At 35.2% G+C, this 24676-nt stretch overlaps 1 protein-coding gene and 1 long non-coding RNA gene across 2 annotated transcripts in view; one reads left to right on the top strand and one right to left on the bottom strand.

Moving 5' to 3' along the window:
* Window positions 1-2507: 2507 nt before the first annotated feature.
* On the top strand, window positions 2508-6927 carry LOC127868805 (uncharacterized). Its single transcript, XR_008044254.1, has 3 exons — window positions 2508-2875; window positions 5892-6011; window positions 6809-6927. It is a non-coding gene; the product is annotated as an uncharacterized LOC127868805 (long non-coding RNA).
* A 5771-nt stretch (window positions 6928-12698) lies between these two features.
* The window catches only part of LOC127864895 (hepatocyte growth factor receptor-like), a 30769-nt gene continuing 18791 nt past the window's right edge, over window positions 12699-24676 (bottom strand). Inside the window, exon 7 of the mRNA XM_052404785.1 lies at window positions 12699-12802. Coding sequence (XP_052260745.1) covers window positions 12714-12802 — 89 coding nt within the window. The 3' untranslated portion in view covers window positions 12699-12713. The remainder of the gene's footprint in view (window positions 12803-24676) is intronic.

The following is a 24676-nucleotide window of genomic DNA, read 5'->3' as shown; positions in this document are numbered from 1 at the left end:
TTCTTCTGTTGTTCTTTTCTTTTCTCATAAAAAAAGATATATTAGCATATCTTGTATAACATGTCTGAACTTTATTGCTTAGTACAATCACTATGTTGTATGATCATATACATGTATACATTGTATGTATTATATTGAATAAAAAAAAAAAAAAAAAAAAAAAAAAATCACTTACTTGCAACAAATTAATGAAAAATACGGAGCAAATCACACGTGGTTTACACTTCAACGCATAGAATAAAACTGAGGTTACATAGCGTCTGGGTGGATATTGATCACTTAGTTAGCCAGACGCTTGCACGCTTCTTGTGTATTTTGCGGATCGGTTTACATTTTAAACGGGTAAATCCTAATGTATATTTCGTATCAGGTGAGTATAAATCATGGAATAAAATTGTCGTCTGTATAACTGGACTCTTTCCGTAAAATCCACCCGTACCGAGAATTAAGATTGTGCATTTAGAGTTTGACGCGCCCTTTTAATGATGGTCTCTCGGTCCTTATAATTGGAGAATTTTGCAATTATTGGGCAGCTGTCCGATCGCTGACTTCCAACCCTATGAGCCCTCTCAATCTAAACCGCATGCATATCATTCAGCCCTAGAATGCTTGAAATAAAATGTCGCACCTTCTGTTCAGTTTCTTCCACGCTCTCACTGACACGCCCCTCAATACCAAGAAAACGTAAATTGTTCCTGCGTGAATGACCTTCGAGTCCGTCAAATTTGAATGACAAATTTGAGAGCTCTTGTTTAATACTTGTATTCTCTTGCCGTAAATGCTCATTTTCGTTTTTCAATGTGTTCATAGTGCTACAAAATTCGTTTATTGTACTGTTTATTGAGGAGAGATCATTTTTTATTTCCACTTTCATTTCGCGTAAAACTGTCATTACCTCTGAATCATTATCTGCTTTGCTGGCTCTGGTTCTTGCAGTACGTTGCGATGACGGCTGTGGTGGCGTTTCCGACGCTGACGCTGGCACCTCAGCGAAGGGTAGTGTTGTTAGCTGTTTGGTGTTCTTCGTAGTCAATCCGGGATTTTTTTTCTACATCCCCACCCAGTAGTGTTAATAACGAGAGAGCAATTGCAAGCCTCAAAACTACACGTACGCTCTGTCCATTCACACACAATACACGTAGTTTAAATCCACATTTAATCGGCATTGAAAAAAGGCCTATTCGTATCCTGTAAAGCCCGATATCTATCCCCATTTTCGCAAAAAATCGCGTTAAATTTAGAGAGCACGAAAACACGTGCGGCGATTATCAAGGGGCACAACTAAAATATAAGAAACAAATATATTGGATAAAATTATTATAATTATTATCTGATAACACTTTAAATAAGGTTTTTCAACATAATTGTATAAAAACATATATTAAAAACAAAAAATCATGACATAAAGATAAACTTTTAATTTATAAATTACCTCCCTTGATTATAATATTAATAGGTTGCAAGCCTGGATATTTAATATTAACACTTTGCAAACATCTCTTAATTGATAACATCAACTCCGTACTTTTTAATCAGATAATTTAATTAACGCCAAACAACTCAATTAATGTACACGCTTATCGACTAAAGGTGCGATAATCCCTGTTTATACAAATTTACCGAAACCTCCACGGCATTTACTATAAAGGTCACATAACCAGAAGAACAGAACAGAGTAGCGGATCCGTGGTGTTGTGGTAACACACTGGCTTCACAATCCAGAGATCGCTGGTTCGATCCCCCGCTGCACCTAACCTACTAACTCGTCTTTCGCATGAGACGTTAAACCGAGGTGCAGTGTACTAGGTGCTATACACCGGGCACTAAAAGACCCAGGGTCACCTCTGGAACGGGGTGTCTCCTGTATCTTGCACTATCCCCCGTAACCAACTAACACGTCTTTCTGGGGGCGATGGCCATATGGGAGACAATCCCGGTGCACTCGATAAAAACAAATGAAGAAGAAGAAGAGAACAGAACAGAACAATACTTTATTACTCCCAGGTATACATAGATACAACATGGGGAACATATAATATACACAGTACAAAATACATAGTTTGTTTCCGGTTCAAGTGTGGGACATTTTGGTATAGGGGGAAGTCATATTAATATAAGCAGTTTGGATCACTTAACAGTTTTAACAGTTACATTGATTGTTTGTAAGTTTTAAATTAAGTTCGCAAAATGGGAGAGATAAAAATTAACATCGGTTTTCAAGATAAGCATTTGTGCTTAAACAATAATTAAGTAATAATAATATTAATTAAATAATAATAATAATAATAATAATAATAATTATGATAAAAAAATAATAATAATGCTATTGATAATAATACGCATAAGAATCATGCATGCACAGAATAACCATATACATCGTCATCATTAACATGAAACGAAATCATAATCAAAATATTCATATTCACTATCTCGTGCATTTTAAGCAGTGTCATAGTCATTGGTAATATACATCAATATAATGATAGAAATAATTTGACAATAGATAATGTAAGTATACATACATAAATGCTATTCATTGTTCATCAGAGAAGAAACATCACACAATTATTAACGTGATAAATAACAGTGTTTTATTTACTGGTGTATGGTACGTCTACATAGATTATAACTGTAAGTTTTTATAGAGTCGATGCGGATCATTCCGTATGATAGCCTCATTAGTGGACTAGAGTAAAACACAGGTGACGTCACTGCACTACTGCAGTATTTAACATACGGGTATTTGCGACCTAGTTTGAGCCCGTGTACAGTTAAAAGTTATGGATCACCTCGTGTGAATATTATCGGTTTAGACAGACGCGTGTTTTTAACAGATGTCGGTGCAAAATTAATTGGATATCACCTGCGAATTGAGGTAAGCCATTTAACAGTTGGAGAGTAAGTAATATAGCATGCTTTAAAGTAATAGGCGTTCGATAAACTTGCATCGTGAATAATTAAAGTATCCTAGCGTTACCAGTTTCCGATAATTTAACAATAAAACTCACCTTAAAAAATTTCTGTGTTTATTGTCGTCTTTTCTGTCACTGCATCATCAAGATGAATGTTCAAAGTGTAATTTACAACGAAAAACGGGAACAAACGAGCCAAAATAAGGGAAGTTAACAATAAAAACAAACGGACGTCAAAAACTGTAAAAACAGAAAGTGCGACACCGGTTTCCGATAGTTCTATGAATAGTCATATCGTGACGTCATTTCAAGCACTGACTTACGAAACAGCGGTGCAAATGCACTAACACTATAATCAAATTCAATTAAGAAACAATATTCATTGAAATCGCAACTTTAAAACAAAAAAAAACTTATTTAACAACATGGGCATTTGAAAGAGGTTTTTCTACGGACTACTCTGATTGGTGTGCAGTATTTAAGGTGTGTCCAGTGTTGGCATACATCACATTGCGCCTATGTGTAAATTGCAAGAGACTGTCCATCTTTTGAAGTGCAGTTGTACTTCTTGCACACACAACATTTCTCATCGTCCGTCACATCTTCATCTACGGACATGGAGTCATCATCACTGGTCTGTATTGCACGTGATGGTCCTGCTACTGGACTGCCTGTAGCTGTTGCCTTGCCAGCGGTCGATGGGCGGGTGGCGGACTCGGCAATGTATTGACGCACAGCATTGAACGTTTTGTCTTCCGTCATTGCTTTGCCACCAACAATCTTGTGGATATTTCGGCGGGGTTTGGACACTTTCTTCGAAACTTCAGTGGGGAAGTCACTGAAGAACTTTGCACCGTCTTTTTTGTCAGGCTCATGTTGGATAATGTTATCCGCACCAGAAGCCAGCTTTTCACAGGTGGCTGCATACAGCTCTGAAGGTGCTATGGCATCGCCAAGACTAGTCACCGCATCAATGGCATTCTGCAACGGATAAATTCCAGTCTTCCTGAACGATGCTTGCAAGTTGACAGGCGACAGAGCTACAGTGTATGCTTTGCACGCCAATTTGCAAACATCGTACCGGGTCACACATTGGTGGTGCAGTCTGGAGTACGTTAAACATTCCTGGTTGTATTTCTATTGGAATGGGCCGAAACAACCGACATCCATGGGCTGAAAAACATGGGAACAGTGAGGTGGTAGAACGAATAGTATTATTCTGTTCTCTTTTGCCCATTCAATGAGTTCAATGGAGATGTGACTTTTGTGGCCATCGTACAACACCAATGTGGTATCTTCTTGGTTGCGTACCATGGCATATTTCAAGAAGTGTGTCTTCATATAGCGAAGAAACACTTCGCTGTTTGACCAACCAGATTGCGTCATCATGTCTTCAGTCCCTTCACTCTTTCCGACCATAAGCTCCGGTAGCATCCGTTGACCGGGAAATACAAAGAATGGCGGTATCTGGGAACCAAGAGCATTTCCTCCGCCGATCACTGTCACCGTTTTCGATCGTTCGGCCATCACCACTTGAGGACGTGCGTCGAAGCCAGCTACAATGTTTGGTGGTCTATATTCGGTATTTATACCCTTTTCGTCGATGTTGTACACAAGGTGAGGTTTGTTGTGCAACTCGTACTTGTCGAAGATAGTTTTCAGTTCTTCAAAGTAGTTCAGGATCACCTCCTTAGAAGCACACCTTGCTCGTTGTTCGGAAAGTCCGGATGGCTTAACAACTTTGAGTTCTGGCCACCTGTCCATGAAGCCATAGAACCGTTTGAGGCTGAGTGGTTTCTCTTCCCTTCCCCGTTTTCCAAGGTAAACAGCGAATTCGGACGCCTTGGTGCATATTTCTGCCCGAGTGTACCCGTACCCGACACGCGCTAGACCTTTCACATGCTCGACCAGTAGCTGTTCCTCACTGAGGCTAAGCAGCGGTGCGGGTCAATTCTTTACGCTATCAACCGACACTCTACTGTCTACGCGATCGCGCAACGTGGTAAGAGGCACTCCATATATCTTTGAAGCCCTATATACGGGGATATTATCCTCTTTAACTGCCATGTATGCCCTAGTTAGAGTTGTCGGTGAATACGAACGCCGCCTTGCATGCGTGGGTCCCCGGGAAGTCGGAGATTTAAGCTTTAAACAAAATGATTTGTTCCCTCAGTTTTTGCCTTTGCTGTATACCCAGCAGAGTAGCAGTATGTGTTGTATGATTTATCAATGTATTGATGTCAATTTACAAAACTAAAACCATATTATGAGCAATCGAAATCCATTCCGATATAATAAGTCTAAGCAGAACATGTTAATTTATAACCCGTGTTTACAGTAGGGTGTAGTATTTTACAATAATCATTGAGGAACTATACCCATAACATCACAGTGGGCGGAGTTTACGAAACAAAACATGGCTGTCGTATTGGGCGTTCACAGTTAATTGATGTATTCAGACCTTGTTTACTAAGTAACAAAAAGTGTACTTAGCAGAAACCAGTTAAAAACGCATACACTTGTAATAAGTAAATTTGTTACCTTAATTCGCAGCATTTTCACGAAATTGTTGAGCTACAAAAAATCGCCGATGTCGAACGCACTTGCTGGATAGTTGTTTACCTGTGACGTCATGTAGTAAACAAAAACACGCGCAATATCGGAATCTATCGGAAATAGGTGTCTATCGGAAACGGGTAACGTCACGAGTGAGTTCGGAGGCATTGGCGTTTTGTTGTTGTTGTTTTTCGAAGATATAAAACTCAATGCAATAGTCTAATGCCTGATAAATTTCTTCATTATAATTATGCTGAATTTCGAAAGCTCTTTCATTTCTACTATTGATGACGGCGTCATGATTTCGTTCAATGTTGCATGCCTTTCTATTTGGTTTCCTAAATATCGATGCCGTTCGTTATCAAAATAAGGGCATGTCATTAAATAGTGTTTTTCTGTTGCTATTTCGTGTGTGTTACATAGGTTGCAAAGGCGATCATGGAATGGGATGCCTTCATAGCGGCCAGTTTCTACAGGGAGGAGGTGGTTGGCAGTGCGGAATTTAAAGATACTTTGGGACTCATCGGGATGAATTTTAATAAGGTAGGGCTCAAACTCATGGTTACTTTTAAAACTGCTGTAGATGCACCCTTTGTTGCTTATTTGTAGTTCAGCGTTCCATGATTGCTTAAATTCATCGATAAGTGTTTTTTTATTTGTATGTGGATGTTGTTTTGTGTAATTTGTGTTTGGTTTTGCCAGATGTCTGGTCTTCCAACAGATGTAAGGATTTCTTTAATTTTATTTAACCATTTGAAATTTAAATTTGGTTGTGACAACATATGTTGGTAAGTTAGTAAAGATATTTTGCTTTCTTTGCCTGCAATGAGTCTATTCCAAAAGGAGATCATTTTTGTTTTAATATTAATGCTTAAAGGGTGGCGTCCTAGTTCACCATATAGAAAGTTGATTGGTGTTGACCGACGGGCTTTTGTGATTTTTCTCATGAAATCTTTGTGAACCTGTTTTAATATTTCTAAATTTTCATGTCCAAATATTTCTGAGCCATAAGTGAGAATGGGTAGAACAGTATGATCAAAGAGTTTAAAAGCTAAGTCGATAGGTAAATTTGCATTGTTAACACGAGTCCAAAGAAGGTGCATGGCTTTTGAGGCTTGTTCTTTTACATGTTTGCGGGCGTTTAAGAAAGATCCATTACTAGAGAATGTGACGCCAAGATAGTGATAAGTTTTTGTTATTTCAATTGGGTTATTTCCACATTTAAAATTAACGTTCCTTGTTTGTCTAGCGCCGAAGATAATAACTTTTGTTTTTGTAATATTGATATTTAGGTACCAGTTTTTGCAATAATTATGAAACGAGTTAAGGCTGTTTTGCAGGTCAGAGGCACTACTTGAGACAATGACGGTGTCATCTGCGTACAATAGGACCAGAAGCTTAAGCCACAATATTGCAGTATCTGGGTTGATAAGTTCAACCCCAACAGATCCATTTATATGCAGGTATGAATGAAGGTCATTTAAGAAAAGCGAGAAAAGTACTGGGGATAAATTTTCTCCTTGTCTCACTCCTATTTCTGACAAAAAGTACTGGGAGCATTCTCCATTTAGGGAAACGCAAGATTTTATGTTACTGTACATATTTAAAAGGACTCTGAAAAAGTTGCCATTAATTTGCGTGCCTAGTACTTTGTGCCAGAGGCCAGCTCTCCACACTTTATCGAACGCCTGCAAAAAATCAATGAAGGCGCAGAAAAGTTTTTGTTTGCGTTTTTTAATTATCTCTATTAATGCATGAAGGGTGAAAATATGGTCTGCGCAAGAGTAACCCTTACGGAAGCCAGCTTGATTTTCATCTAATATGTTTTTTAATTCTAGAAAAGTGTTTAGTCTTTGGTTCAAAATTGAGGTAAACAATTTGCCCATACAGCTGAGCAGTGTTATGGGCCTATAATTGCTTGGTTCAGTTGGGCTCCCTTTGTTTTTAAAAATTGGAATTATAGTGCCTTCAAGCCAGGATAGTGGGATAATTGAGCACCCGGGTCAGACTGACACTTTCCGGAGCCTGCCCGAGACGGAACGCGAGCCGAGGAATCATAGGTCCAGGTGTGACAAAAGACTTAAAGCTCATGTCTGACGATGACTTTTTTTTAGTCAGGAAGTCAAGTGTGTTGTTTTTTCATGCAAACAAGCCCTTTTGCTAGTTCAAATGACATTAGAAATGCTGCTTCTTCATGGATTTTACCTAAAATGTGCCATTTTTAAAAAAAAAGTTTGTTCGAATCCGGTTCAAAACCTGCTTTGATGCACAAATATTGCCATTGATGATTTTTTTCACTTATTAAGTCATATGTTACATCAGCTTTGCCGATTAGAATCGAAATTGTGATGCCTTGTATGGAGTCTAAGTGCTGCATGTATGATGTAACCAAGTTTGGCTTTTCTACTTTAATTCTTGACGCGAAACGCTGTTACGCATGGCGCTTTCAACGGCAACTTTATGAATAAATCTGTGTGTCATTGTACCAGAACTTTGTGATCTTTCCCAAAACAGCTTACACCTGTGGGAAAAGTGCCTTTAATTCAAATTTGAAGGGGGTGGGTTCTCTTAAAGGTCATATAACCCCAAACCGGAACTCCTGTTTTTAGGGTTACATGCAGTCAGTTTGATACTTAGCACACATTGTTGAGTGCATGCTGCCTAGGATTTGTAAAATACATTGCAAATGGTTAGTTTTGGTATCAACTTGAAGGTATATTTGTAAGCAATAAGAAAATAAGCCATTTTTGTGCTCTACTTTTTGTGTTGATGGTTCCCGGCTTTGAAGGAAATTAATTGCGCATGCGTAACCTATAAATCCAATTTACCGAACTTGTCATTTACCGAAACCTCCATTATATTTAAGCTCCAATAAGCCATGTGGCTATTTTTTGGGTAAAATTTCTGGCAGTGGGCTTTTTCATCTTTGTGCAGCAATCTCTGCCGCCTCATTTGAGAAACAAAACTTGGTAAAATAATCTTTAGTTTACAACTTTGTTGTATTTTTTTAGTAAGCGAGAATACAAGCCAAGGTGTATATGCATGGAGAAAACCTGCCTTTTTCACTCTTTTAGGAACTACATTATATAGTCTTAGTTTAATATTCAAATGATCTTAATCATAGCAAAGTTTGAACTTTTTTTGTTGTGGACAACATGAAAGATAGATAAATAGATCTTATGTGAGGAACAAAAGGCAATATTTATCCATTCTTACGATATACAGTTAGCACATACATTATATCACTGGCCAATAATGATTAAAACATGTTATATATCACATATATTGATGATGTAAATATTTTAGATAGCATGGTCAAGTGAATAAAATATATAACATTTATTTATAATGCCTGTTTCAGAATATTTATTTATTATTTACTTTATTATCACGTTAAAGGAGAAACCTGGCAATTACAATCGATACAAAAAATATTTATGAGAAAATAAAAATATAGATATATTTTGAATATTAACAAAACACACATACATTATATGACCGGCTAATAATGAGTTATACATGAACATGTTATATATCAAACATATTGATGAAGTAAATATTTTAGGTAACAAAGTGAATGTCAAGTGAATGAATAAGATGACATTTACGTATAATGCCTGTTTCAGATATTTTTCAGAATTTTTATTTTTAATTACTTAAATATCATGTTTAAGGCAATATATATACATATTTAGTAACAAACACGAATGCAAGGTTTTTAAATGTTAAATAAGTTATAAAGCGGAATTTTAGGAGCGAAGAAAAGAAGAAAACATACGAAATAACACACAAAAACACCAATTAGAAAATAACAATTTGTTAGATTTGAATAGCTCTACACGTTCATAATATCATTATTTACATACATTATTACATGGTATTAGTGTTTCTAATTTACAGAATTCACATATTTACATAGTAATTACAAACAATGTGTTTAAACATTTTTAATAATTGTTGACGTTTTTGCGAAATTAGGTTCTGAGTACACTATAGGCATGTCCATTTTTGTTTCCAAGTTTACATTTTCCGTAGGAGTACGTAGAGTGTAGCCGAAATCTCATGACTATATTAACCTGCATTATCATTTTGCCAATACGTGTGTGTGTTATATTTCCGTTATGTGATCGATTTCAGATGCAATTTGTTTTTGGGGGTTGAGGGGGTCGAATCTTATGAGGATTTCAGCAATGTAAATATGTCATGTGGTTATTATTATGCTGATACATGAGTATATATGAGTAGCTGATCATATTTAAAAACGGAGATCGTTGTATGTGAATAAACAACTAAATGTAACTACTTCAATATATGTTACACACGTCATTCTGTTCTTCATAAGCGTTTGGAAGCAATATAGATTAAAATATGCTTGAACAAAACAAGTTTGTATCAATCAGTTATTTTTTTATAAGATGCAGTAAATATTACTGATAACAATTTAAATATAAATGAATCAATTTACTGGTAGAAAGATATCGCATAGAAAAAATGTAAACCCTTGATCTAAAATAAAATGTAGACACAGTGTTAAAGCGCTAACAGAACAGAACACAACAGAACACAACTTCATTAACATCTCATGCATACATGTATGCAGTAAGAGGAATAATAAATATTTAGTTATACAATATTTTAAAAGACATGTGCTTCACGATTAACGTGGTACACTCATATGCAAGTAACAACAACAACAAAACTACATAAAATTGCACAGAAAACAAAATCAGACAAAGACAAAAAAGTTAAATTTCCTGGAACAATTTGAATCTAAGAGACTCGCTGTTTTCAACTTTATGTATCTAGGGTCATAAACACAACTAGGTAAAATCGAGTTATTTGATATTTCTCAAAAGAGTAAGTTTACTAAATTGATATAGAGATTCCACGTTTTCTCTGGACATTATATACTTAAGTTTATTAACACTGCAAACTTGACAACATGGTTGTATCGATTCTATCGGTAGTAAATTGAGTGCATTTTAAAATGTAATGTTCTTCATTGCCAATGTAGCCTTCGTTACATAAAGTGCACTTTTATTTATTTCGGGTGTGCCGTTCCATCTACCAGTTTCGATTGGGAAATGATGATTAGCAGTGCTTCAATATGGGTAGATACTTAGATTTTGGAAGCAGCTTAAGGTAATTCTCGAATTCAAAATTGCTTTTAAAGGAATTATACAATTTACCTTTATTTGATTGGTTCATGTCTACATGCCACTGCTGAATGTATTGATCAATAAGTGTACGTTTAGATTGAAGTGATTCATGCTGGACGAGTTTTGTTCGTGCCACACGATCGATTTTCCTGTCATAACTAATATTTGTTTTTTTTAGATATCCATTTAAAGTTATGCAAATTGTTATTGGTACGGGTAATATACATTTTTTTTAGAATATTTGTTGTTATTACCTGAAATAATTCTAGCCTAGCCATTTTGCTGTAAATAGTGACAGATAGCGCTTATCTTCCAAGTTCGCCATATAGCCTATATGACGGAGTACTTTGGCGAGACATAGTCATTATTCTTAGGAATTCCCTATGTACGCGTTCAATAATGTCTATGTTTTGATAGCCACGTATTTCGCATCCGTAAGGAAGTATTGGTACAATCTTGTGATTAAAAAGTTTTAGCGTTAAATCCAGTGGCAGATCGGAATTATTTGCACGGATATAAAGTAAATTTATTGCTTTTTTAGCTTGTTCAACATTGTTTTGACGTGCGCTTAGAAATAAGCCGTTTACTGAAAACAATTTCAATTTCACTTCTGCCGATGTAAAATTTATACCTCGCGATGTTTCTAGCCACAAATATGACTATTTTTGTTTTGTTAGTGTTTGCATTGAGTTTCCATTGTGTGTAGTATTCATTACATGCATTTAAACATCTTTTAAAATCTTTGTCATCGTCTGACAGAATTATAGTGTCGTCGGCGTATAACAAAACAAGTAGCTTCAGCCAGCGATATGCACTAGATGGATCAGGTATTTCAACACCTTTACCGTCGCGTATAAGAATATGGCTCTCAAGGTCATTTAAAAATATTGAAAACAGGATTGGTGACAAATAGCTTAAAAAAGGTAGTCATTTTTTTATTTGATGAAATCTAGAAATTCACTAATCCGGTGCGGTTTCTATTTTCTTAACGCCGGGACGCTACAGAGGCGCTTACACAACTGAGCTTTCTGAGATGCTGGTTTCAAGCACACTTCATTAAAAATGTCTTTGGAAGTTGAACTTTAAACAATAATGCACGCGTTTTTTTTTATAAACTATTGATTTTAATTAAATTGTCTTATAATATATGTTGATATATTTAAACATAAGCTTAATTTGATGTTTAGCAATTCAACATCTGTGAAGTTCAATCTTAAACCTAAACATATCTAAGCCTTTTTCAAAGACTTGATTAAATGTGTACCTTATTTAACCACAAAATAATAAACTTTGGGTTCGGAATCGGTATTGGTCTGCCCTAGACCGTCGTTCTTGGAATTTCGACATCTGCGTAATGTGTCTCGAGTGCACTGTCGTTGTCCGGTGCTTCAATATTATTCTCTAGTCTAACGTTCAAGGCAGTGTAGAGATTCATTTCTGTCACCTGTTGATTAATTGAAAGGAATCAGGGGAGCAATAAAACTAAAAAGAAACGACTATAATTAACCTTTTGTTCACCGACTAGACGTTTATTCATGGCGCATTACCAAATTCGTGTACAACACAGAAAGGTAAGAAAAAAACACGGCATAATATGACTACAACTTGATTCTATGCTTTGACACTTAAATTTAGTTGTACTGAAACCGGTTTCAAGTCATACAGATATTACAATAGGTTAGACCTGTATGTTTGTATGTTTAAAATTGCCTTTAAGTTGTTAACAAATGCATCAGCTGTAATATAATGATTAATTTAACTTAAGCAGGGAGTTAAACATACTTTAGTCAAGAACCGCGATATTATTGAAACACTGGTTTAAATAACAAACGAATGCATTGAACTTTTGGAAAGGCCAGTCAAACCTGTTTAACTGGCTTGTTATATTCAATTCCGTTACTTATAATACAAAATGTGTAATCAAAGTAAGGCCTGTTGTGGCATAAACTACTTCCCTACGTCGAACGTCCATTTCAGCAGTGTATGACATTGCAGGTCACATATTGAAGAAGAAACGTACTGAAATGAACTGTGTTTGTACCATAAGTACATCCTTACATATCAAAGCCAGCCAACTAAAAGCATCTCAACAAACCTGGAGTGAGGTGAACGATGTTGCCTCACGCTCTGTTACATCGTCGGGAATGACGTCATAATGAACGTTGTCATGACCTTCTGCAAACAGAATAAAATCTACCACAATGGTTTTTGAATGCCATGTAAGGGTTACAACACGTTATAAGTATTAGTGCGCTTGCTTTGTTTAAAAACAGTGTGAAAACATGTTTTAATGAATTTGTAAGCAAATAAACTGCATTTTACTGCAAAATATAGACAAACAAATAAAGTGATTGTATTATTTAGTTAAGACATGCCGTCTGGGTAGCTGTTTACAACATATACAGTGTATATGGTATACTTCTGGGTATTAAATTAATGCAGACGTGTGTGATTTACAAATGTCTTGACAACGATGTCAAACATCAGCGTAAAAATAAAAATTGTAAACGTACTGATATAACGATCGTCAATATACATAAAACTAAATTCGAATGTAAGGTTGTAGAGCTGCTAGCTATATATGATGACGTTATGGGACCCACTGGTCTATTGGTTGGTTGATGAATTTGGTCGCGCGCAGAGGTTTTTGTCGTATGCAAATATTAAAGTGACTCCCATTAGTCCATAAATAGATTGATACATTACTATTTGTAACTTATTTCGTTCCAACAACACAAATTTCATACACCAAATACATTAACACATCATGGTGGCATTTCAGCATAGTAAGTATGTTGTCAGTGTTTTATGCCGTTTGATAACATTTCTTGGCCTGGGGCGAAGCCCTAAGGCCACAGTAATGATACCAATTTCTGAGACAGTCAGAATTGGCTGGCTGCCAAAACATCCACGAATGAATGAATTCCTAAAAGTCCGATTTACCACTTGGCGGTCATTCATGCGCAATCAAAGAAGAGGGACCTATACAAACAAATAGGTCCCTGCAAAGAAGTTCTTCGCAGATCTCAGTAACCCGCATTGTAAATACAGAACATCACTATATAACATGACAGTGTCATAAAACGTGTAAAAAATATTATTGAAGCAAAATTGCTAAGCATTGGGTACGACATAGTTTTTATTATTGTTTGCATATTCATGCGAAAATAAGTTCCTCACTTGACGGTCTAGGCCGAAAATATACGAGTGTCTACGGAGACAGTAAGAAGAATTTTTCGGCGTAGCTGTATTAAGCCAGCTTTTCACCTTACATGACCTTTGTAAGTGTCCAATAAAATTCAAATAACATTTCCCGCGGCTAGGTACGAATGAATACACTTCATTTATTCCATTGGCTGGTTTGAGTATACCACCAGAACATTGGAAACATATCCGCGTCTTTGTAACACTGTTTTACTGCATGAAACAATTTTATTTCTAATGAAAAGGCAGTTTTACACTCAATTCTCGACATCAATACAGTTTGTGCGTGCACCTTTTATTTTCAGAGGATTGCCAGGGCAAAAGCGATGATACTTAAAGGCTATGTTCTCATATTTAGTACTTACTTCCATATTCCTGTCAACATGTTAACATGTAAAAGTACAAAGAGCAGTGGAAGCGAGGCTTCACTTTAATGCATTGCATTTCTACCCGCGAGGTATCGGGTCAATTCGCGGCCAGTGTGTGAATGTCAGAGTTTATATACAGGTCACCACCGGAGTTCGCGGCCAGTAAAATAATCGTTATATAATAAAGACGCTATCCGTGAACTAGGTGACCTGGAATTTTCTTTAGACCAGAAATATGTTAAATGAAGATATTCAGCAATATAATTACGGTATGTCAATAAAAGATTCTTAATGTGTTTCCAACAATACAATAATAAACATTATTTTTGATTAATTTAACAAAAATTATTCCACCATATTGACTAATGTATTAAGCATGAGCGCGATGATTCTCGATACTGTTAATAATCGAATCAAATAGCAATGCCCGACAAACCACTAAAACAGGTTTGTTCGAAGAACGCGCCTATAAATACGGATACTTCGCGTGTGGCCGGTTGACTCATATGTTTTAATTTCACTTCCATTCTTCTTTTGGTTTTCTGTTTTGTATCTTTATATAGGTTTATGACCAGCAATATGTAATAATGTAAAATAAGCCGCGAAAACTCCGCGTAACATCCCGTACTGCGTGTGATGCAGCTAAGAACTGCACAGAAAAAGATATTCGCTATCCTTGATCTCATTCATTGAACTATCAATGCCGTATATCTTATTTAAAGATATTTCTTGTTTCTGATACATTTTTTAAGGTATTAGCACTCTAATGAACTTCGTGCAATATCGCCTTCTTTCATATATATCCGTCACTCCGAACGTTATCCGGGAATGTGCGGAAAACTACGAATATTACGCTATGAAATACTAAATGTAGGATCCGCTAGCTATATACAATCACAACAAATATGGCCGACATTGTACCTGACAGATTGGGTCGTTTAACAAAAAAGCAATTTGCTATATTGAAAGAGAAAGATTAATAAAGTGTTATTATTGTTCATATAAATGTGACTGGAGTTAATGATAAACGTCAACTAATGCATGGCAGTGTTGATATTTATGAAGAAAACGATTCCTGGAAATACGAATGTCAAACGCTTGAAAATTTTGACCACTGTGAAGAATAACGTTTAGAACCCGTTTCACTTACAAAATTTAATATTTTTGGTGAGCAGTCAAAGGGGATAAAGTGGATTTATGCTTGTGTTATGACTGTAGCCATTCGAACGGGTTATTGTACGGCAAAACCCATTACGTATAGAAGAGTCTTCAACTGTTCGAGAAAGGAATGCCTTGTTTTGCTATCAACACAAAGCTTGGAACAGGAAGGTACATGGATTATGCAATTTTTTTTTTCAAGTATAACAGTTTCACTATTCATAATTGGAGTAAAGTAGATATTGTAGGAAAAGAGCACCCTGTCAGTGATTTTCACCACATAATCAGGCTCATATTTGCTTTCATTTTGAAAAAGAAAATATGCCATGTTAGGAAAAAGTTGTGTTGTAAATGCATGGAAATCAAGGACAGCATATTTGAATTTTATGACCAAGTAATGATGTTTTCCTCAAACAAACAACAAAAAAGTATATAATGTCCCAAATACTAAAATTACTATTCCGAAAATGATATGCCAATGACTGCTACCTGTGTGATCACCTAAATTATGTATTATGGTTATTCAAATTAAAATGCTGCATATTTATTATCTTTTTAGCAATGATCAACAACATTGGTGGTCCAGGAACGGTTAATTACTTTTTGTCAACACTGTATCATGTAGAACCAATGTTTTAAGTAATAAATAAAATGTAACATTAATAGTCAGTTTCATATCCAGGGATAATACATGTATTTGGTATTATCATTTGGATGAAGAATGTATATTTGTTGTGTTTACACTAACTTATTAATCCAGTTAAAAAGGGTGTATCATATAAAATACTAGTAATGACATGTTATGTCGTGAATGTCTGAATAAATAAAAACGATGACGCATATCATAATGGATTATGTCACACTTCTCATGAAACACTAATATCAGTTTTTACTCCTATACAAGTGCTTGTGTATTTGACATCTGTATATGATTGTTTTGTTAAATAACATAAAGAAAAAGTCAATTTATAGAAACAACTTTGAGAAGGCTTATTGAAGCCAAATAAATAAGAAAAGACCAAATATTTTTATTTTAATAAATAAAAATGGTTAAAATTATTCATACACAATTTGCAATTATTCATAATTTTGTTCGACTGAAACTTATTGAAGTTCTTATGAACCTGCCTGACTATAACTACATGTACTAGTCAAATATCAACTTTAAAGGAACAATGGTGTTATCTTTTCAGTGATACATTGTATGCTGATAACCTGTGCAGGAGGAAAATGAAACCAGACAGATTATTGACTCAAATTCAACCCAGAAAAAAGCTAGGAACTTGCAGTCACTGAGTGTTCTTGTTTACAGTCATGTGTTCAATGCTGCAACAACATTAAATATTATAGCAGGCTCTGGACTCAACCTTATGCATCTTAAAATGATCTTTGAACGCGATGGTCTCAAGAACATTTTCATAATGAATAACTCTGACGGTCAGCCAAGGGTCACCAATGCCAAAGCGTCTTTTAGAGACAACTTATTCCAACCTGTCGAAGTTCTTCAAAGAACTACCATGACAATCATGTATTTGTTTTGTTTGTCATAATAAGTTTAATGTTTAATACCACTAGTATCACTAGTCATTGATAAATTGATAAATCTATTTTCCTTTAAACGTGTTTGATTGAATGACTAAATGTGCCTTGTTACTTAATTATTAATGTTCTTATTTCCCTGTAACATTTTCAAGTTTTATTTATAGAAGAACGCATTTCACGTGTAATTTTAAACTAGGTTAGCAAATCTTACTGCACTGAGTAGGTTCCATCTCACACATGATATATGAAATATATGTTTGTTTATATGTTCATGAGTTTATTTATATTATAGGCTTTTCCTCTTTTTTTTATCTATTTATAATAATTTTTGAACATTTAGCTCATCTTTATGCTCACATATAAAAATCTCAAATTCAGTTTGGCGTTTCTGGAAAAGGGGGGTAACCTTGATTGTAAAGCGGGAACTTTTCGTTTTCACTGGTGACCCCCATTTTTAGCTCGACTATTATATATGAAATATATATAGTGGAGCTATCCTACTCACCCCGGCGAGTATACCTCATATATAAGAATGGGTTTCATTTTTGAAGTTACTTATTTGTTGTTGTTTTTCATTGTTAAATAAATAATGTCTTATTAATTTAATTCAGGGCATGTAAGGTGAGAATATATCAGAAAAGCAAACTTATTTTTTTTATAATAATGTAACAGTATGAAACTGGAAAACTGTACGTTTAAACGCATATGCTTATTTGGAATGATACAAGTGATGGTATTTTCAACGTATTTTACATAGGTCGGCATGTCAGATACATTTGCTGTACCGCAATTTAAATGTACCATGCAAGATGTTTTTAGTAATTGAAGATATATACAGATAAAATCGACATTGTATTTTTTCAAAATCACGATTAATAATGTAGCCACATATTTATGCAACTTAATTAAGCATTCCGACAATACATAACTACGAAATATATTTAACAAGATATATCGCCCTTGTATAGGTAGCCCCAAAGGCGATATATCGTGTTAAATATATCGTGCGTCGATGCGACTGTCACTAAAACTATCGTGCGTCGCCGCGACAGTCAAGAAAAAAATGTCGTGCGTCGCCGCGACTGTTAAGAAAAATATCGTGCGTCGCCGCGACTGTCAAGAAAAATATTAAGTATCGCTTCGTGTATCTAGTGTCGCGTTCAAAGGGCGACACTAGACACACGAAGCGATACACGATATTTTGCGCGACAGTCGCGGCGACGCACGATATATTTTTTTCAAAAATCGCCCATATTATTCGAAGCTCGTGTATCGCGGTCTAATTTCAGACCGCGACACAAGACACACGAAGAGATACTCGATATTTTGAGCATGTACATCATGTCGTATATATATCTTTTGATATAATATAATTTTATAATAATGTTTATTTCTGATCAGCAATTTAAATGTATATGATTGATATAGCAAGCCATTCGCTTCTTATACTTCAATCTGGCCATAAATAAATATTTAATATTACATAAATATTTTATATAAACGTATACTTAATGATAGGAAAATCGCTTAGAATACCGATTTTGAATATAAGACTGAGTTCCCAATGTTAAGTTATCAGTTGTTCGATTTTACGGTTCAACGTGCATTACGTGCTTTTGTTTAAATCATATTTGACATGCACAAAAGTAACAGTGTGAACTTTATCTGAATATAATTATAAAATAGTCATTTAAATTATATCTGGAACCCTGTTAAGCAATATGAAACAAACGTTTGTTGCCCTGCAAAAGCGTTTTTGTTAACCAATATGAATATTATAAAATTGTTGTTTGCACTGTATGCAGTTTTATTTATGCCGATAATTTATGTGATAAAGCATTATAAAAAGTATTTAAAAGGTAAAACAATACCAGCAACAAAAATACCGTCTGATTAATGTATCAATAGACTGGACATTAATGTTGCTCGTCAATAATCTAACCTATAAATGATGATTAAACATGTACTGCCAAGAAATCTTCTGGTTTCATATTGATGTCTTACTCGAAGTTAAACGATATCTATAAATCTGCAATCCTATCGAAAGTGATACAGATTTTAATGATATATTGTCTTAAAATTGATTTAAATTGTCCTCATTGTTCTAATTTCTGAATAGTTTTAAACATATGTCCTTGTCAATATATTATCAGAAATATTATGAAAATAAATTAATCTGTACTCGGTTTACTAATGCTAGAATAATCTGTGTGTCGATGGCAGTAATATTAATAATAAATGGTTAAAAATTACTGTAACACTGTATAAAAAAAACTGACAGTGGACAGGCGATATTATTACAGCGATATTTGAACAGTACACACATCGTGCGTAGCCGCGACTGTCGCGCAAAATATCGAGTATCGCTTCGTGTGTCTAGTGTCGCGGTCTGAAATTAGACCGCGATACACGAGATTCGGATAATATGGGCGATATTTGAAAAATAAAATATCGTGCGTCGCCGCGACTGTCGCGCAAAATATCGTGTATCGCTTCGTGTGTCTTGTGTCGCCCTTTGAACGCTACACTAGACACACGAAGCGATACTTGATATTTTTCTTGACAGTCGCGGCGACGCACGATGTTTTTCTTGACAGTCGCGGCGAAGCACGATATTTTTCTTGACTGTCACGGCGACGCACGATAGTTTTATTGACAGTCGCGTCGACGCACGATATATTAAACACGATATATTGCCTTTTGGGCTACCTACACAAGGGCGTTATGTCAAGAAAAATATCAAGTATCGCTTCGTGTGTCTAGTGTCGCCCTGGATGAAAGAAGTGCGAGCTTATAGATGGCACTTTCCGGATTCCGTACATAACCCAAGTCAATTGAGTCTCGCTCTGGGAAAACTGGGCGTAATGCCTTCCGCGTAGGCTAATCGGGGACGACCCTGATTAGCCTGTGGCTTACATTTTTATCTGGGGACACACTTAACACATGCATAAGATACATCTACCATCACACTCAGTTTATTATTTAATTACTGTAAAATCATTAAAGTTCGTGTGGTACTAATTTTCGTGGATTTCGTGGTTCCGCCGAACCACGAATTCAAGTACCAACGATTTTTGGTACATTTTAATCCGAAATCGGTCTTTTTTGAATGGCATTTCCGCCATTTTCTTTTGTTGTCGGTTGTCCGAGATATTTGTTTTTTGTAATAGTAACTTCACTTCAATAGGTCACATTACACTTTTATCTCGACTAATTAAAATATTTCAAAATTGTAAATGTTGTTGTTATTTTCCACAAATTTGTTGTAAATTAAATATGTTTGAACTAAGATGTTTATGATTACTTAGTATGATAAGAACTACGATGTTAATGATTAATCAGTATGAATAACAAGTAGTGTGTTTATATAAAATATCGATTTGTTCGCCATCCAGTGCATTAATAAAACACTAAAGTCGTGCGAGTTTTTCTTTTTTATTCATCTTTGTAAATATACGTTTTATTCATCATGGTTAATAAACGTAACGCGCAATTTTTGCCCTGGTTTCGTCACAGTAAGAAGCGTACTCCCCACGCTTCCGTTTACGTCCAATGACCATTTCTTCTGCATCGTTAGCGGCCTGTGTTAATAAAGCTTCAGTCGTAGACAGAGCCTTTGCAGGGTCGGGCAATCCTGCCATAGTAGGAGAACGTGTCGGTACTGTTCCCGTTTTCAACCATTTTGAAAGAGACATTGTTTGAACGCAAGTTAATGCGATATGTTGTTTTATTGATAAGTGTTTGGATGATAATGCTTTTATAATCAAGCACGGTATATAAACTGTACATCAACGACTATCCTCTTTTACGGGACATCGTCAAATTAACCGTTTGAAGATTTATCACATATGTCAATTAGTGCCAATTAAACTTAAAAGAGACATTACAGTTTTCACACCTGTATTTTGGGGACCTTATTACTCAATTGTTACGACTAGGGGACCTATTGCGCTGTGATTTACAAATATTGTTAAAACAACATTGATGGCAATTAGCGAGTGGGGACCCACAAGTGCGCCGCTTTATCGCTCTTATCGACAATTATCGGAAACACTTTCACGCTTCAGTGCACATTAACCTCGAGTCTTGCTGTCAACACAGATAAGCAGATTATGCTTCGTTATTACTCTGGTTGTTTTATTAAAACTTTAATAATTATGGCGGTAAGTTGTTTTTTATTTGAAATCCACGAAATTACGTGTCGACGAATTAGTTGTTTTTTATTTGAAATCCACGAAATTACGTGTCAACGAATTAGTTGTTTTTTATTAAACCACGAAATTTCATACCGACGAATTTTTATACGTTTACAGTATTCCGTATTTATTCAAACAATTTTCTTTAAATGTAGAAAATGGCAAATACAAGTCTTTATGTCGACTCATAAAAACTATAAATGCATGTCATAAATAAAATTTAATATTATGCGACATTAATGTGGATTTGTTGAAGTTTATTTGAAATAGATTTAAACATCGTCTTCCACAAACAATTGGTGTATAGATAAAGTACTGTTGAAAGTGTTTTTGTCCAAATTATAAACTCATAAACTGACGTTTATTGAAACTGCAAATGGATGACATAGACTCGTATGTATTTGCAATTTATAAAGAAGGCAATACAATAAAAAGTTGAAACTGGCAAGGGACCTATATATAAACATATATAGGCAAATTGAGATGTGTAAAAAAAATTCGGACTAAAAAATTGAAACAAACTAAATTTAAATAAAAAGCAAATGTATTATGTGATCTCGATGTCGCTTTGTTAACAAATAAATAATACAATCGGTAAAAACGTACACAGTAGGTAAAAATTTGTCAATATATGTAAGAGGTATCAATTATATCGCGTATAAATACACCCACTTTACCTTCGAATTGACTTTCTATTCACAAATCTCATTTATAAAAAGAGGCGTAATATATCAGGGAAAAGTGTGTTTGTTTTTGTTTATTGTGAACTTGTTGTGGACATGAGCGTTATGTTTAAAAGTGACCTTGAGTACATGATTTGCTGAAGAAGGATTAATTATACAATTTGTTATAATTGAGTGAATATAAAATGTAAGATATATGTAAAGATCTAAGATCACAATATAGTGACTATAAATGACAACAGAAGATATTTCATATCGCGCGTAATGTTCGTAATTGAAATGTTTTTCGATACGTGTATCTAATATACACCCGAGTATAAATATTGAACATATAAAACATTTGACATCCGTTTCACCAATTATAATTGTATATTATCAGTTGTTTATGTTATGAGAAACATATTCATTGATGTAGCTGATGTATGAATAAGGTCATAAACGATTGATAATTAAGATCTAGATACGTTTTGAATATAATCCGGTAACGTAGTTGGCTTTCCTATAAATTATCTTAAGTTCATGTGTAGATGTTCAAATGATTATCAAGTGCTTTGCTTAAAACAAAATCTAATACACATGTATAATGCTAGCTGCATACAATCGGTCACAGTTTTCAATATGGGCTCGAAAAAAAATATTATTAATTGTTCGGAAACAAGACCTGTGTGAAAAACAACACAAAGGCGAAGCAAAACAGCACTTACCAAATAAGTATTGTTATACATTGTTCAGGTCATGAAGTCTTAGAACTGCACATGGATTCGGAATAGCATGCTACCTTTGCGAAACAAATAGATTTTCAAAAGTTCAACTGTATTTGTATTATTCGCATATGTTAAGAAAGTGTATGTAAATTACAGGCGTGGTACAGCAAAAGATCTTTAGCAATGTTAGCTGGTTAATGTAATTCTTAACTAGAGGATTATCGGAACGTGGTAGCGTGGGAAAGGAATGAGTCGTACCAAAGTGTACACACGACAGCTAAATAATATTTGTAAATGTTGTACAAAAGCAAAAAGTATGTTGAATACATAGGACGACCATACCATAAACATTACCCTACGGATATAATAATAAGCGAAGATTGCACATCTCCTGACAGACAATTAGAGACCAGATACAGATCTAATGGTTCGTTATCTTCTAACGTAACGCATTAATGTATGTATTTATCCATTATCGCCAATCAGCGTCTTCTTGAAAGAAAATTTGACTAGCGTATATCGGTATCATGCCACGTTATTGACGTTCGTGCATATGGTAAACAATGTGCAAAGGGGACATATGGTTTGTTTTTGGTAATTAGAAATGAAAGCGCAGCCCAATGCACTACTAATAATTAGGACAAGAGAACACAAAACCTCGCCGTTTTCAATCATTAAAGCAATTCTAGTTTTGATATCAAGTTCAGTGTATACAATATATTTATCAACTATTAAGACCGCGTTACGTTATCTATGGTACTTTGATTCAACAAGAAATTGATTGTAAAAATACAAGGAAATACAAAAGTAGTACATGTAGAACAACAAATAAACGTAGGGACTTAACAGATGTCATATTATAGTCTGAAGTGTCAATCTCTGAGGATACATAATAAAGTCAAATTACTAGTGTAAACACCATCTTAATGGTAGAAAATTGTTGTATTATGTATGAACACAAAATCAAATGTAAACGAATAGTTATAACCGTTCTTCCATTGTACTACTTTTGGAGTATGCATATGTATGTTCTGAACACGTCCCATTCATGTTGTGACACATTATCACAGCAGTTTATTGTAATGAACTGTTAAACAGTAAACTGTAAGCCTGCCGAACAAATAAACTTTATAAGTCGAACAGACAGGTTACAGTCAACCAAGACAGTTGAAAAAATCCCGAGCAGGAAAGTTTTAGTCAACCGTGAGCTTTAAACAAATCCCGATTAGACAGCTTAAAATGATCCAGGTAAGACAGGTCATAGTCAACGAAGACAATAAAACTAATCCCGATCAGCCAGGTTACGGTTTACCATGACATTAAAACTAATCCCGATCAGCCACGTTACAGTCAACCAAGACATTTAAACTAATCCCGATCAGGCATGTTACCGTCAACCATGACATTAAAACTAATCCCGATCAGCCAGTTTACAGTCAACCATGACATTAACACTATTCCCGATTAGCAGGTTACAGTCAGCTATGACATTAAAACTAATCCCGATCAAACCTGTTACCGTCAACCATGACATTAAAACTAGTCCCGATCAGCCAGTTTACAGTCAATCATGACATTAAAACTAATCCCGATTAGCAGGTTACAGTCAGCTATGACATTAAAACTAATCCCGATCAGGCCTGTTACCGTCAACCATGATATTAAAACTTATACCGATCAGGCAAGTTACAGTCAACCATGACTTTTAAACTCATCCCAATCAGCCAGATTACCGCCAGCTATGACATTAAAACTTATCCTGATCAGGCATGTTATAGTCAACCATGACTTTAAAGTAATCCCGAAAGGACAACTGCATAAAGTTCATCTCATAAATTATTGTAGCCAATGAACCTCGTTCTGGAAAACATGGCTTAATAAAGGTAGGTGAAATGTCGTTACATATAAGCCTGTGCGGACTGCACGGGCTTAAGTGGGACGACACTTTACGCACATTTATTAAGTCCAGTTTTCTCAGAGCGAGGCTGGTACGGACGCTGAAAGATCTATAGAATACTCTATAGGTCTATGGGACGCTACAAAATGATATGAAACAGCAAAGACCTATAGAGTACACTATATATGTCTTTGGAAACAGATATAAATTTGCCATTGACTGACTTTGACTATGTCGCATACTTTTAATAAACCTCACACAGTCTAACACATTGGAATTTTAGGTTTGAGATTATCG

Source organism: Dreissena polymorpha, chromosome 1 (genome assembly GCF_020536995.1).
Source record: "Dreissena polymorpha isolate Duluth1 chromosome 1, UMN_Dpol_1.0, whole genome shotgun sequence".
Classification (NCBI taxonomy): domain Eukaryota; kingdom Metazoa; phylum Mollusca; class Bivalvia; order Myida; family Dreissenidae; genus Dreissena; species Dreissena polymorpha.
This window is presented reverse-complemented; position numbering and strand designations above follow the sequence as displayed.